The 16,320-nt window shown below is 44.9% G+C and overlaps 1 protein-coding gene across 9 annotated transcripts in view; it reads left to right on the forward strand.

Annotated features, from left to right (window-relative positions):
- The window catches only part of plekhg2 (pleckstrin homology domain containing, family G (with RhoGef domain) member 2), a 91,848-nt gene extending 75,528 nt beyond the window's left edge, over positions 1-16,320 (forward strand). For 5 of the 9 annotated variants that reach the window (XM_013273638.3, XM_013273639.3, XM_013273642.3 and 2 more), the window contains 7 exons: positions 1,482-1,489; positions 2,815-2,961; positions 3,311-3,451; positions 4,003-5,779; positions 8,825-9,260; positions 9,863-10,594; positions 12,939-16,320. In XM_013273638.3, the coding sequence (XP_013129092.1) occupies positions 1,482-1,489; positions 2,815-2,961; positions 3,311-3,451; positions 4,003-5,779; positions 8,825-9,260; positions 9,863-10,594; positions 12,939-15,321 (5,624 nt within the window). In that variant the 3' untranslated portion in view covers positions 15,322-16,320. The remainder of the gene's footprint in view (positions 1-1,481; positions 1,490-2,814; positions 2,962-3,310; positions 3,452-4,002; positions 5,780-8,824; positions 9,261-9,862; positions 10,595-12,938) is intronic. The other 4 variants (XM_025898157.1, XM_025898158.1, XM_025898161.1 and 1 more) reach the window with 4 other exon arrangements.

Genomic DNA, 16,320 nt, shown 5'->3' on the forward strand with positions numbered 1-16,320 from the left:
AGGTTGAAAAAACCATCGCTGATAAGCAGAGATGGGCAGTAACGCATTGCTGTAATCCGATTACTTTTTTCAAGTAACGAGTAATGTAAGGGGTTACTATTGCAAAAACAGTAATTAGATTACCGTTACTTTCCCGTAGGAACGCTGCGTTACTGCGTTACTAAAACCGTGAGTTTTTTGCGAGAATGTCTCATGACAGTGACGTAAGCGAGTGCGACGTTCGTGCCAACAGCTGTCTGCAGATCAACAATGGATAACATATCGAGTGCGGGAGAGAGTATGAGCGTGCAGCATTTAAAGCGTGGAAGTACTGACCTTACTTTGAGTTTGATTCCATAAAAAGTGACAAAAACATTAGTGTCCACTGTTCACTGCGTGGGAAGAAAACTTCTTTTTACAGCGAAAAAAAACCCAACTCAGGTTGTAAATCGTGTTTTTAAAAAGTAACTAAGTAACTAAGTAATTAATTACTTTTGAAAATAAGTAATCAGTAAAGTAACGGGATTACTTTTTGGGGGAAGTAATCAGTAATTAGTTACTGATTACTTTTTTCAAGTAACTTGACCAACACTGCTGATAAGATTGTTGTTTTAGTTCATCGTTTTAAAGCTGCCACAGCTCCAGTGTCACGTGGAGGTGGAGACGCAGTGAAATCTCCCACAGAGATTCCCCCGCTGCAAACGACACCGCGAGCCGGGATGGGGCGCAAATCCAAATCCAAAAACAATATCGGTGAATAATCCCTCTGCTTTCCAGAAAACGTCAGTTTTCCCGTCATTTTCAGGTGGATTGCTCCTTCTGTGCATGTTTCTGCATTTGTCACAAACCCAGGTTTAGTGTCGCAGCGATATATGAATTGTGGGTAATCGTTTGGGCGGTGCTGGCAGAGATGCTCAGAAAGAATCCGTGAGCTCATGGGGAACGAGTCTCCGAGTCCGAGTGTGCGGACTTTGGTTCTGGGCCTGGATCTCAGTAACTAACAGCAGCTGTTCACCACAACTTGTTTTTCACGACTTGTGAATATAAATCATGCATTTCCACAGCCAGGGGGCGCTGTTGCTCCTGGAGTGACATTTACCTGCTGAAGTGCAGAAATCTGAAAGATGAGCTCTGAAACATCACGTCTGTTTCTGAATGAGAAAGCTAACAGCTGCAAAGCTGAGGAGTTGCCACAGCGGGACATGTTTGAACTGGGAGATGTGTTTGCTCCAATATGGATATGTTGTTGACTGCAGGAAGCAAATTAGACCAGGCTCATGTTTCCTGCAGCTCTCCGGGTGTGGGTTTGGCTCGGGCCTGCAGCGCTGGCTCAAGCATTGTTCAAACATGAAACTTGCGGTTATGTAGTTTCAGATGCCAAGTTGCTAAGTGCCAGAAAACAATAATAACACTCTGATAACATCTTTCTCTTTGTTCTCATCCATCACGGCGTCTGTCACCCGTCTCGCCCCACCGCTTCGCTCCACCCGGGAATCTCCCAGCTATGAAGGTGAGACACATTCTGAAATGTGCAGCTCAGCTATTAAACGGTTCATTAACCATCAAAGATCCTCCGGTCCAACATCTCAACGGCATCGTTTTATTCACTATCACAATAACATCAGCATATAAACATGGTTGTGTTTGTTGTTTTTATAAATATTTAAAGATTTCTTGTGATAATAGTTATTATTTTTATAATCTGTACAGTCTCGATCATCCAGGAAAGTAAATCTCCAAAAGTTGAATCTGTTCATCTGGACGTAGCGTTTGGTGGGAGAAACGTTTCGTCACTCATCCAAGTGACTTCTTCGGTCTCAGCTGACTGCAGGTTTCCCCAAACCTTATAAACAGTACATTTGCATAATGACTGAAACCAGCCCACTGAAGGAACAATGGGCTGGGAGGTCAGTTCCTTAATCATAATTATGCAAATTCCCATGACCATTGATCAACAATCACTGACCAAAACCCACTGATCAAAGAACACTGATCAATGGCCATGAGTACCATTCACAGAGAGTTGGGGAATGGCTGCAATCACAGCATTGTAAGATGGCGAAAGATCTTTCGCCAATCACAGCATTGTAAATGGCGAAAGATCTTTCGCCAATCACAGCATTGTAAATGGCGAAAGATCTTTCGCCAATCACAGCATTGTAAATGGCGAAAGATCTTTCGCCATTTACAATGCTGTGATTGCAGCCATTCCCCAACTCTCTGTGAATGGTACTCATGGCCATTGATCAGTGTTCTTTGATCAGTGGGTTTTGGTCAGTGATTGTTGATCAATGGTCATGGGAATTTGCATAATTATGATTAAGGAACTGACCTCCCAGCCCATTGTTCCTTCAGTGGGCTGGGTTCAGTCATTATGCAAATGTACTGTTTATAAGGTTTGGGGAAACCTGCAGTCAGCTGAGACCGAAGAAGTCACTTGGATGAGTGACGAAACGTTTCTCCCACCAAACGCTACGTCCAGATGAACAGATTCAACTTTTGGAAATCTGTACAGTTATTCTTATTTTCATAATGTCTAGCTGGCCCAGCTTATTATTATCACTTCATAAATTTGTTGGGTGCTGAGCATGTCGGGGTGGGAATGGGGGGAAATTAAACATGAACACTCACATTTATGTCAATATATGTATTACATAATACATATATGTATTATATATGTATATATGTATATTTATGTACATTTAGAAGTATATCTGTAGTTTGAGGGTGATTTCAGTGATTTCAGTTTGGAGCCGCTGAACACTGATGAGTGTGAGTTTGCACTGCTGGTTTTATGCTGGACTGTAAATCTAAAGAAAACTGTTACTGTAACAGCAGGCAGGCAGTGAAGGCGAGCTGTGCCACGCAGACAGCCTGGGCTCAGCAGGCAGCAGCAGCACGTTGGCCTCCTCCGTCATAGAGGTGGAGGCCGAGGGAAACGCCGCCAGCCTGAAGCCTCAGCTACGACCGAACAAGGAGGAGGTAACTTTGGCTTGTGCTAGCACTCGTCAGCACTGCAGCCTCAGAGGAGGATGCATCTGCGTTAGTGCTGAAGCATGGATGGATGGATGAGTGAATGGATGGATGGATGGATGGGTTAGTTTTCATAATGCACTACACTATGAAACACATCTGGCCTGGGGGGTCTGGGGGAAATTTATAAGGGCTCAGGAGCCCTGAGTTCAGCCAATTCCCACTGCAACCCCACTACAGTAATATAATAAAATGTATTTAATCAAGCCTGTGCACAGATAGTAGGTTTGAAAACAGGACTGTATCAAACACTCATAGCATCCTTTTCATGGTGTCTTTTCATTTCTGTTTGAATGAGGAGGAGGAAGAGAAGGAGGAGGAAGAGGAGCTGACCCCCTTCAGTCCTCCTCCCACTCTGTCCATCACAGAGGAGATCCTGGAGTTCATCAACCAGAGTAGAGCCAGAGAGGGGCTCGCTGCCATCCACACTGACATGACGGTTAGAAAACAGAACACCCACCATAACCTGACATGTGGTCAACCACGTTTAAGGACACGAGTCTGAGTCAGCCTCAAGTGGACTATATATATATTTTTCTAGCCATACTTGTTTAGATTCAGTGAGACTGTCACACCGTGCTGTGATGTCATTGATTATTCGCTGTTTTACTGAAGACCCACCTTTTTGAAACCTCATGTATAAAGAGGACAAATCCTGGGTTTTGACATCTGAACATTGTGGCTTAAAATCTTATCACATGACAAATTACATGTTTAGCAGGACAGAGCCTTAAGACAGACCCCCCATTACCAAGGACCTCAAGCAAACAACTCCTTTACTGTACATGTTCTTGTTCAAGTTAGATTTTGTTAATTTAACCAAACAAACCAAATTCAGGCAGATATTTGAACAAATTCCAGTGATTTCCCCCCTTTTCTTTAAGATATTCACTAAACGCACTGGTGGGTGTCCATATCCCACCAGCTACATTAGTGCATACTACTGTTCATATGACCGTAAGTTTCTTCTTACTTTTATTCCCGGTGCAGATCCAGGATCAGCCCAAAGAGCCTCCATCTAACCAGACCAACTTCACCTGCCCGCTGCCCCCAGTCACCTCCAGCCAAGAACAAACACCCACAATGCAAAAGGAAGAGGAAAGAGCAGAGATTGAGGATGACATCATCCAAAGTCAGACAGGAGAAAATGAGACGACAGAAAGTGAAGTCCAAGAAATTCAAGTAGCAGAAAGTCAGGTGGAAAAAGGAGCGGAAGTGCTTGGAGAAGTACAAGGAAATGATAAAGAGAAGAAGAAAACAAGTGAAAACGAGGATGGACATAAAATCGTTCCACCCCAAACACTAGAACTTCATCCACTCATCTTAGCAGAGGAAGAAAGCAAAAACAAAGTCATACTGATGGAAGAAGAAAAGCCAGAGTCCACGACTTCCTCCTCAAATCTAGGAGCCCCTAATCAGCCCAACAAGAGATACCACCCACCTACAAGAGGTTCCCACCTCACCAAAAGAGATAAGAAGATAATTGAAAAGATAAGAAGTTACTATGAGGCAGCAGCTGAGGCTGAAGAGGGCGAGGAAGAGGATGAAGAGCTTGCAGAAGAAGTAGGGTCAAAAAGGAGAAACAGTTTCTCACAAATTCCCTCTGGCTTGGTAAAGGAGACCATGTCACGGTTTGATGTCGGTGGTCACCAGGGGGAGTCAGAAAGTGGACCTTCCAAGTTGGAAGAACCAGAAAGAGATACTGATAGGGAGCACCTTTCTTACTCTGGTCCAGTTTCTTCCCCATTTTCAGTACTAGCAGATGCAAAGAGTGATGGACAGGCTGATAAACCAATGAGCTCTTTGGATTTTCAAGGAGAGGACCGAGTGAAGTCTTCATCCTCTACTGCGAGTCATGACGAGGAGACTTCAAATCCGATGAATTTGCACTCAAACCAAAGCAGGCCTATTGGAGAAGAGCCAAAGATTCAAAATGAGAATGTCTGCAAAGGATCTTTGGTGGAAAGACAGGAGGAGAAGATGGAAGGAGAGTCCAGAGATCAAACAACCATACCTGGTGCTGGAAACCAAGCTATTACAAATGGGCATGAAGCTAAGCCACCAGGCTCAACAGAAGCTAATGAAAGGCATGAAGAAACTTCTACACCTGTGAATAATTGCCAAAAACCTGAGACAAAAACCCAGAACCTCTGGACTAGAACCAGAAACGGAGACCAAGCAAAGGCCATTGGGAACCTCGAGGACATTCCCAGTCAGATAAAAGTGGGTCGATGGTCTCGCCACTCCAGGATTGTCACTGCTAACCGAGCCCTGTTTGAGACCATGGGATCAGATGTGGCTGGTATCGGGTTATTTGAGGCGAACCCTGTGGTAGACCCTGTGCTGATAGAAAACTCAGAGCGTATTCTAAGCAAGGTCCAAACACTGGCTCGAATGTACAGTGCCAAAGCCAGCACCATGAAGGTCCCCCTGCATCAAAAACGCTCCAGTAGTGGACGGAACCAGTTGGTGGTTTCTGCCAGACTGTCTGGACCCTCAAGTCCGAGCCAAAGTAGAAGTCAAATACAGGCTGAAGCTCAAACTACAGCTGAGTACCAAAAACAACATGAAACAGAAACCGGTCAGTCAGAGTCGAAATGTGGAGCCCAAACTTACTCCATGGTCAAAGTTCAAACCCAAAACATAACACAAAGTCAGCAATGTCAGATTCAAACTAAAGACCAGAACCAGATTCAGACCATGAGCTGGAAGACCAAAGATACCCAGGAAGAGAGGGCAATAAAGACAGCAGAGAGCCTCACACAAGGTAAGCTGCCTTTTCTAAGACTTCCTCTAAGATGCTGTTACATTGGGTTTCTTGAAGACAGTTGAGGACCAAATTATTGTGGTAGCATAAGATAAGATAAGATAAGATCACTCTTTTTGTCAGTGCTCATCCCACATCAGCACTATGCACAACACAACACAAACAAGACAACACAGTAACTTAATAAATACAAAAAATAAAAAAATAAAAAGAATGAGTGTATGTGTAACAATCTGTCCACGGTCTGAGAGGAAGTCTCTGATCCAGCTGCAGGTAGTAGAAGGAAGTCCGATATCCAGCAGTTTTACTATTAGTCTGTCTGTGGAGTATCGAATTAAAAGCAGAACTAAAGTCAACAAAGAGTAGCCTGGCGTAACGCCCCTGTTGTTCCAGGTGAGAGATGGTGGTGTGGTGAACTCCCTGCCATACCTGTCCTGAGTTGTTATTGCTGAAGTGGTCTACAATCCTTCTGTTGTACGCTGCCTTGGCCTCTCTGATGCCTCTTTTCAGCTCAGATCTGGCTGCACCGTACTGCGTACCATCACCGGATCTAAAAGTGGCATCACATTCTTCAGCAGGACCTGGACCTCTTTAGTCATCCGAGGTTTCTGGCTGCAATACACCCAGAGACGTTTGTCCACAGTGACACTGTCGACACAGAAGTTAATATATGAGTGAATGCCGGCTGAGTGAACGCTGGCACGTCTGGCTGCTGCTGCTCACCGATTTATTCTCGTTTTTATTTGTTTTTATTTGTTCTAAAGTTATTGACGACAACTTGAACCAAGTAAATTTGGCGTATTTAAAGCGTAATCCTGTTTTGACTCGCTTTCGCAATATTTGCGGGTTTCTACTGCTCGCACTCTAGCTGCATGCCTGGTCTTTTACCCTTATCGGGCCTTCTCAGGGTGTCTGTGTGGTCTGTGCTCACCTGGGTTGTTTTTTCCATCGCTCGTCACCCGGCGACAGCTCTACTTCACTACTCTGTTACGGAACTTCTGCGACTCCGCTTTTGCCTGGCTGTCTCTCCACCTGTGGCTCTTTACCTCTATCCAGACATGGCTTTCAAGCCCCGCCGCAGGTACATCCACCGTGGGCTCCGGCGAAACTTCAATACCAATGACACTAACTCAATAGTGTCCATCTGGTCCAAAACTCATCGTCCTCCCTGCAAAACTGACCGAGCTGTTGACCACAAAGTGCTGGCCCACCTTGTTAGGGTGGCTAAGCCTACTGTCAGACATGGTAATTCCATCATCAGCTTCGGTCTATTAAGCATCTGCTCTCTTACTGGTAAGGGACATCTCGTCCAAGATCTCCTCTCAGACCGTAAGCTGGATTTTCTTTGCTTAACTGAAACGTCAACAGCCTAATGATTTTGTTTCACTTAACGAAAGGCTGCTTCATATCTCCACAGTTTCCCGCTCTCTCAGATCTTCATCTTGTTGTTCCTTCTGCTCGCCTTACGACTGTGGGGCAGAGAGATTTCAGCCGCTCTGCTCCTCGGGTCCTTAAGAAATATAGATTCCCTTATTTAAGTCACAACTCAAAACCTACTTGTTTAAACTGGCTTACTCGCTTTAATACAGATTTTACTTGCTGTCAAATCGTGGGTTTTTTTTGTTGTTGTTGTTTGTTTTTTTAATTTGTTGTTTGTGGTTGTATTTTGCTGTTTTTTGTATTTTAATTTATTAGAATCTATTTTAATCTACTGTTTTATTGATGTCTTTTTCTCTTTGTAAGGTGACCTTGGGTTTTAGAAAGGCACCCTCAAATAAAATCTATCATTATTATTATTATTATTATTATTATTATTATTATTATTATTATTATTATTATTATTTGACAGCACTGATGTTGTGTGCTCTTCGAGGTCCTGGTGTTCAAACACAGTCCAGTCTGTGTTTTCAAAAACAGTCCTGCAGCTGATGTGATGCTTGTGATGGTTTTCACAGTCTTTGTGGCTGGGGGGGCTCTCCTCCTAACAGGAGCGTATGCAGGGATCAGCAGCATGGACATGTGGTCTGACAAACCTAAACGTGGCAGAGGGGTTGCTCTGCAGCCTTTTTGGATGTTGCTGTAGGCTTTATCCAGTGTGTTTTCCCCCTTGTTGCACATTTAATATGCTGTTCAAATCTGGGGAATACTGACCTTAGTCTAAGTCAGCATGGTTAAAGTCCCCAGCTATGATGTGCACTGCATCAGGATGGGAGTTCTGCTGACTGCTTATTGTCTTGTGCAGCTCATCCATGGCATCCATGGCCGAGTTAGTATTAGCATCAGGTGGTACATACACGGCTGTTACCATGACAACAGTAAACTTGCGAGGTATGTAGACGGGTCTGCATTTCACAGTCAAATATTCCAAATCCGGGGAACAGTGGTTGTCTGCAGTTTCGGGAGTGGCCGTTCCCGTCGTGCTGCTAGCTCAATAGCCGAGTCTGGAATTGATGGCTGCAGCCAAGTCTCTGTGAGTAGTACAATGCTGCTGTCCTGTACACACTTGTTGACTGCAGGCTGTAAACTCAGTTCGTCTGTTTTGTTGGAGAGGAAAATACTTGGAAGCAGTGGCTTAAATGGTTGTTTCTAGCGGGCCGGCCCAGCAGCCACGCTTTTGCCTCCTTTGCTTACATTTCCTCTTTGGCTTGCCGCTGGGAAGAACCAACCACGGAGACCCTGAAGTTCTTATTATGTCCTCCGGAATGCCGTGGAAGTGGTGTCAGTCCGACGTAATGTTTCTTGCACAGCATAATCCCAAACTCAAAAGATCCTGACGACTGTAAGTGGACTCTACTCGATATAGAGTAGTAAAAAACACATACGCCCACACATATACACGTATATACAAAGCACCAAACGTGAGGAGCAGTGAGCCGCTGCGTCTATGCACGCCGCCCATCATATGGACTGGTCGTATGAATATAAAGCCCCACCCACACTAAACTGATTAATTTCTCGCCACTTTAATGGCTGCCAATATGGCACGGTTCCAATAGTCTATGATACGATGTGGTTCATACTCTATTTTTCATTGTTTTTTCCTAGATTTCCAGGAGGCTGCGATGGAGCCGGTTGAGCCTCAGTTGTTTGGTCATGTGTTTGTCAAAGAACAGCTGACCACAACTTGTCACCAGCAGACGAATGGATTTAGCCTCTCCAGGCCGAGAGACTTCATCTCTGCTTTGACCAGAGAAAGAGACTCTGGTGTAGGCCATACTTTGAGTGAAACTTCCCAGACCTCCACCACACCTCAAGAAAATCCAGCCACTTTGTTAAGCAACCAATCATCCAGTCTGACCCAGGTGAACAGTTATGAGCACAGGTACACCTCACCTGGAGCATCGTCATCTTCTACAACAACCATTCAGCATCTCAGGACACAAGCTGAAGACTGGAGCTCCAGTTTGTGCTGCTCTGCCAGTAACAACAACTCCTCCAGAGATGACCTCCTGAATGAGAACAGGGATGTGCATCCAGATGTGTGAGTACTTTACTAATTAAGTAAAAATGAAAAGTATGACACTTAAAATAAAGGATTGAGTACAAAAAATGAGTTGAGATGATAAATTATGGTTAATCATATACATATCTGAAGAAACATTAGTCAGCACTATGGCAAATGACCAAATGTTTATTATATACATATAAAAGATTGAAGAGCCATTCTCAAATGGCCTTTAGAGGAACTGCAGCCGTTGGCACTTATTGTATGGGTTTCAGGCCCAAAGGTCAGATTTTGTATCAGGTTTTCCTGCTTACATTTCAGTTGTATGTCTAAATAAATCTCTTCCAGTGCCAGCCTTCCTGTTCCTTAACCACTAAATATTTGAAATGTCTGTGTAACTTTACAGTATAAGTCTACAAGTAAACACAGGCCTAAACCGATGGCAGGAGGAGTGAAGCTCAGATCCAACAGAAACCACCAGCATGACATGAAATGGTCTTTTTAATAAAGCATTTTATAGGCTCACCATGGTGCACATTGAAATGAGTGAGATTAGCTAAATTTGGTTTGCAGTTCATTGAGTAGAGCAGCAGCAGCAGATTCATTCCTACTACTGTTCTCCTTGTGGTTGCCTGCAGGCCGGAGCAGCAGAGAGGTCGGCACCATGCTTATTCAGCCAGAGAGTCTGGAGAAATCATCACCCAACCCGCTTCCTCTGAGCCACGTCTGTGTGCTGAGCACTGCAGAAAATTGACCAAAGATGGAGATAACCAAGACAATGACAAGCAGAACGCAGCAGCTGAACAATGTATCAAAACTAGAGTAGAACACAGCTCCACAGATAACAAGGATACGCTGAGCAAAGACGTGAATGTTTACACAGCGCCTGAATTCAGTGTTTGCACAGGAAATGCAAATGCAGACACGTCTTCAGGAAAGTGCAACAGCTCTGCAAGACCTCACTCAGGGCCGAGCAGAGAGCAGAGAGAAACAGAGGAGGGCAGCACTGTGCTGCGAAACCAGCGTCCGCAGAACACATCAGCAGAGGAACAGTCCAACGATGAGGGTTCAGCAGGGCGCTTTGGTGAATGTAGACTCTTAGGAGAGCTTCCCGTTCAGCCTTCCCAGAGTCTTCCCTTACTCATAGCCTCTGGCCCTTCACATGTAAGCTGTCACCCACTCACAGAAACCCCAGGGCATCACAGTTTAAGAGAAAATGAACCAAGTCCATCGAATCCCACCCAGCCACCGTGTGAAGATCATCTCCCAACATTCACCAGCCAAAGGTCGCCTGATCTGCTGACGACTCTGGGCAAACGGGCTTCATCTGATCCCTGGAATGTCAATAGCATGCCTGAAGGTGACCACAGGTGTGTATGGACCTGATAACTGGCAGGCAAAAGTGCAGAAAACCCAGAATCTGTGCAAGCTCACACTGGTCTGAGAGCTCCCAAAGTTTATGACTGGCAGTTAGTCAAGAGCTGAACTAAGGCCCAGAATGAGATAAGAAGGATATTTTTGAATCACGCACAGTTAAATAACTAAAAGCATGCAGCAGGGAATGAGCAGAATAACTCCACTTTAGACATTTCGTGAGCAATTGGAAGTGTTTTTTCCAAATAATAATAATAATCATGATCTGATAATAGGTGGTCAATAAGGGGAATCTGGTCTGTCTTTATTAACTCTAAACCCTAATAAACCAGCAAGCCTAGCCAGTGCTTTTCAGTTTAACATATTTTTGTTATGTGACGGCTCGTGTGCAGACTCCGGAGACAGACGTGAACTCAAAGTAACAAACTTCCAAAGTGCAAAAATAAACTCAGGCAAGCAGACAGAAACACACAGCATCGTAAACAGTAGATACGAGTAGATCGCAACATAGACCAAAGAGAACTCAGGGCTTAAATACACAGAGGGAGCAATCAGGAAATGGGAGACAGGAGGGAAACACAGCTGGGGCAAATCAGGGCTAACGAGACAAGGGAAGCAAAACCAGATACACTAACATGAAACACGGACTTTCAAAGTAAAACAAGAAACATAACACAGAGACGCGAACTTAACAAGGGGATACAGCTGACAGGGGAGACAGAGCAACTACAGAACACAGAGACATAAACCATAAAACAGAACTCTAAGAAAGAAACCAAAGACTAGAAATGATAAATAATATAATAAACTCAAAACCTCTGGGTCGACCCAGGCATCCTAACAATTTTAGTGTCCTACTTTTTTCTTCTTTTATATAAGAAATGCAATTTGGCTGTATTAACATGAATGTGAAGTTCAAGCCAGGACAAATGTTTTTCATTAAAACTTATGCCTCGAGGTTATCTTGATCTTATAATCTTTGGCACGTTATTTCATGCCAGACTAAATGCTTCTTTGGCTTCTGCAGGAAATTATGCCTTCAATCATAGGATTTACCTTTGTTTGTCACATTAAAACTTTCTGTTACCACTGAAACATTTTATACAGTAGTGTGCAAAAGTCTTGAGCTTGTCCCTTACTTAGGTGTAGATATTTTTTGAAACACACAAACACAAATGAATATTCGATTTATAAGACAAAAACAAACTTTGTACAGTTCTAAAGAACTTGAAAGTCGATGTTCACCTTAATTCTTCATGTGTCTTAAGGAATCTTCAGGAGTAGTTCTCTGGACTTCTTGAAGGACGTTCAAAGCTCTTCTTTGGATGTTTCTGCCTTTTTTTCTGTTCTCTGTCAGGATGATCACTCACTGCTTCAGTGATTTTGAGGTCTGGGCTCTTCTTTTTCAAATTTCACATATGGATCCATCACTCCATCAGACCTTTTCACTGATTTTCAGTCCAGTTCTTGTGTCGTTTTCATACCTCGGCCTTTTCACCCCGTTCCTTTTCATTAACGACGGCCTTCTGGCAGCCGTCCTTCCACTGAGACCGTTTCTGACGAAGCTTCGGTGAACTGCAGATGGATCAGCTGAAGGCTGAAGATGTTCTTCCTCTTTCTTACGGGTCTCATTTCAGACACTGTAGATAGGCAACAGGGAGCCTAAAGATCCAATTAAAGCTGCTTCTTTTCTAAGTTGTCTGTTATGTCATTGCTTTTTATGCTTGGTCAAACTTCAGTGGCTTAACAAGGGAAAAAAACATTTCTGTGAAAATGGTCAGGTAGAGGGACTCAACTGGGTAAGCCCATATAGTTTCAAAGTCATCTGGCAGAAGATCTTACCAGTCAAAATAGGAGGGAAAAAATCTATATTTTAAGGGAAAAAACATCCCTAAATTGTGGTCAGTCCGAATAGTTTAACTCTCTTTCCAAGTGGTTAAACTGTAGCTAAAGCCACAGTGAAAGGAGAACATCGACATTACAAAGTAATTATGAGAAAGTTAGTTCGTGGGGATCTGTCCGGCCCAGGAGCCGCTGCCAGTCGCCTCTGAAGCCTTTCCTAAACCGCAGCCACAATTCATGCTCACATCACCTGCCATTATTTACTAGAAACACTGTCAAACCTAAGTGAGGATGTGGTACGTACTGTTCCTTACGTTAAGTTTAAAGTGCCATTTTTAGCACCTTTTGCTGTAGTGTTGGATAGTTTTTCTCACTTAGAAAGACGAGAGTCACAATGTCCATGTCAGAGAAGCTTCTTTAAACTGCAGTGATTTTTTTTTTTTTATTTAATTCAATAAACTAGATGTTTTTAAGTCTGTGCTTCTCTGTAACTTACAGGGACCCAAAAGAGCCAGGATCCCCGATCAAACTTCCAATCTTCAAGACTCAGGAGGAGAGAACTACCCAAGCTATTACCACCCCTGACCAGGGCACCTCTGTCCCCTCAGCCTTCAAGCCCAGCCTGAGACACCGCTCTCCTTCTCCTCATAGAGCTCCTCCTACCTCCTCAGTACCAGCACCGCCTTGCTCCTCACCATTCAGGCTTATTCCAGCGTCTTCTCCCACCCCTGTATGCCCAAACAACGTCTCCAAGCCTCTTTCCAGTTTATCTTCGACTTCCCCTTTATCCAGGAGAGCCCCGTCTACCCCCTCTCCTGCATCTTCCTCATCATCTGCAAGAGGCCCTCCTCCCTCCCCTACATCATCCTCTACCCTTCGCTCTCCCCCATGCTCCTCCCCCATCACTTCTTCCTCCACATTTACCAAATCCTTAGCTGCCTCCTGCATCAGTCAGTCCATCAGTCAGAGTATGGCAAAAGACAACACTGCCCGCAACAGCGTGAATCAAAGTCCCTCCTTACCTTCCTCTCACCTACGACAGCGTTCCCCTTCTCCCAAACCTCCTTCCAGCACACCTGCTTACGCTCAGTTAGGATGTTCCAAGGATGGGTACCAACATCCAAGATGCCCACCGTCCACTCTCCGGACCTCTTGCACTTCTCCGTCCCTCATGCCATCTTCTCCTCCCTCTCTTTCCCAACGCTCTCCAGGTCCATCCCATTATCAGCCGGCCTACACTTCATCCTCTTCACCACGTCCATCATTCCTTCACAGCAAAACTGGTTCTTCACAGAATCCAAACAACAACAACAATAACAGCACAGCAATCAGTCAAGTGAGCTCCAGCTTTAACAGTGCTCTCAGTAATGGAGGTTGGTCTCTAAGTCCACAGAAGGAGACATTCTCTAATGGGAGCAGTAATGCCCCAGTAAAGCAACAATCCCAAGATTCTCTCTGGTCAGGATCACACAACCGTGTAGCCCGGCCTTTCTCCGCATCCGAACCCAACTCACGAGTTCAGTCTCCATCTCCCTCCCTAGCTTCATTCATTCACCTCTGCTCTCCACCTCCACAGCACAATTTCTCCTCCCCGATGGCAAACAAACCGCCCCATCCCCGGAGCTTGAGGGTAGGAAGTGCAAGTTCCCATAACCCATTAGGTCTAACTGTGGAGCTACCCATCACCTCTTCCATGAGTTCTTCTTCATGTCCAAGTCCCCGGATCCTCTCCCCGCCTCCTATCGGTGTGTCAGTGAATGTTTGGGCAAATAATGTTGCAACACCTCAGCCTAGAAACCCTAGATATGCTTCCTCCTCTGCCTCTCCTTCCCTTTCATCAACATTGTCCTCTTTCCCAACTTCTTCTTCGTCCTCCTTTGTCCCACAGAGTGGTTTCAAAGGATCTTCCCCTTCTGGACCCTGCTCTACCACCTCCCAAAGCCTCCGCAGGTCTTTCTCCTCCAGCCTGGCTGACAGACCTTCCAGCCCAGCCCGGCTCAACGCTGCTGCCCAGCGACGTTCCTGGGCAGACAGCAGCCGAAGGTCCCTAGGTTTCAGTGGAAATGCCCATCCTTCTTTTGACCAGCACGAGTTCTGTCCGGTCAGTCCAAGGAGTGGATGGTCTTCTTACAGCAGCTCACCCACATGTGTCAGCCCTCAAAATGGGCTTCAGTCCCCACCCTCATCCAGCAAGTTTTCCCCAGGGAACAGCACCGGGGGTGGGCAGCATTTTACCAGTGTTCCCTGGCCAGATGTGCGCGAGCTTTCAAGCAAATACAATAGAACGGATATCCCTGATACAGGCGATACTTGCACCATCAGTGCCTCGTCTCCTACCCCTGTGTCCTCCACTGCTTCATCAGACAGGCAGATAGACTGGGAGGATCCAGAGCTAGAGGAGGGAAACTGTCGAAGCCAGCTGATCTGCGCCTACGTTGGCCGACCCTCCGGTGAGCAAAACCTCACCTCCTCAAGTCTGACTCTCTCCACCTCAGGAATGGCCTCTCCTCTACCTGCGCCCTACCAACACCACCAATTCCACGTCAAGCCACCGCCTCAGGTTCAAATCTGTGCCACAGCACCGCCTGTGTCCTCAGTCTCTTCTCCCCTGCCCTCAACAGCATCACCACTACCCTTTCCAACTTCATCTCCTACCAAACAGGGGAACCACAAGGCCAGTTATGCCACCACAGTCAACCTACAAATTGCTGGAAGTGGTCGAATAACCTCCTTCAGCACCGCCCAAGTTAGCCTAACCCAAACCCTGCAGGGTGGAGCAGGAGGTGGAGTAGCAGCACAGGGGCAGATGGTGAGGAGAGTAAGCATCAACGGACTCTCACAGCTTCCTTCACCTCTTCCTCAGAACTGCAACAGGATATAAAGCAGTGAGACTGCTCTTTCATTCATGGAGCCAGAAGGGAAAATGCGTGCAAAGAACACACCAGATGTGGTTGTGTTTCTCACGAATGGTCCCGACCTCAGAATCGCCTCGCCATGTAAGATAGATGTTTTATATGTGCAGTCTTCACATGTCGCAACAAACAAAACAAGTTTTTCATGGTCTGTTATAAAAGATGGACATAGGTTGGTTATGAAACAGGAAGTGGTGAGCGAGTGGTGGGCCTGAAACACCCCTCAGTCAAAATGTTGTCCCACCACAAAGCATTGTCACCATTGTCCTCCTTTCCTGACTCTGATGGGACCAAAATTTCCACAACTAATAACTTAAAGTTCATCAGGAAATTGAGTCCATCTTTTATTAGGGCCTCATGTTTTTATCTGACTTTGAATGCATGCTGATGGAACTGCTTGCAAAAAGGTCAGAATATGGTGCAGAATAAAGGACGTCGTAAGTAACGCTGTTCCTAGATGATATCCCCCCCCCCGTCCACAGCTGGATGTGATGAATTATGACCAGCCAAGGTCAGTCCTGTGGCTGCATTTGAGACTTTTTTGGGAAAGACTTTCAAACTTTTTGCATTTATTGAGCTGGACTAGATCCCAACCCTGCAAACAGACGTTTTGAAGGTCCAACTATGCTGTATCCATTCATGTGTATTATTTTTATGATCTTTTCTCTTTTTTATACATATATATTCTGTTGGACAAACATCCATATGCGGCTGTCTGAGGCCAGTGTTAAAAGTTGGTGATAACTGTGGTTAATGATCCATCTCTCCTTTTTTTTATCCTTTTTCCTTCTTTTTTATTTTATTGTTTATTTATGAAGTTAGTCTTATTTTCTTTGGCACTTAATATCCTTAAAGTAATTTTGGTATTTTTGCACAGTGTCTTCAGCTCTTGGGTGCATGCATTGAGTGTGTGTATGCGTGTGTACGTTTGACATGACGTGTCTGGTAAAGTTTTACATTTAACTTCA

This window comes from Oreochromis niloticus, linkage group LG14 (genome assembly GCF_001858045.2).
Source record: "Oreochromis niloticus isolate F11D_XX linkage group LG14, O_niloticus_UMD_NMBU, whole genome shotgun sequence".
NCBI classification, from domain to species: Eukaryota; Metazoa; Chordata; class Actinopteri; order Cichliformes; family Cichlidae; genus Oreochromis; species Oreochromis niloticus.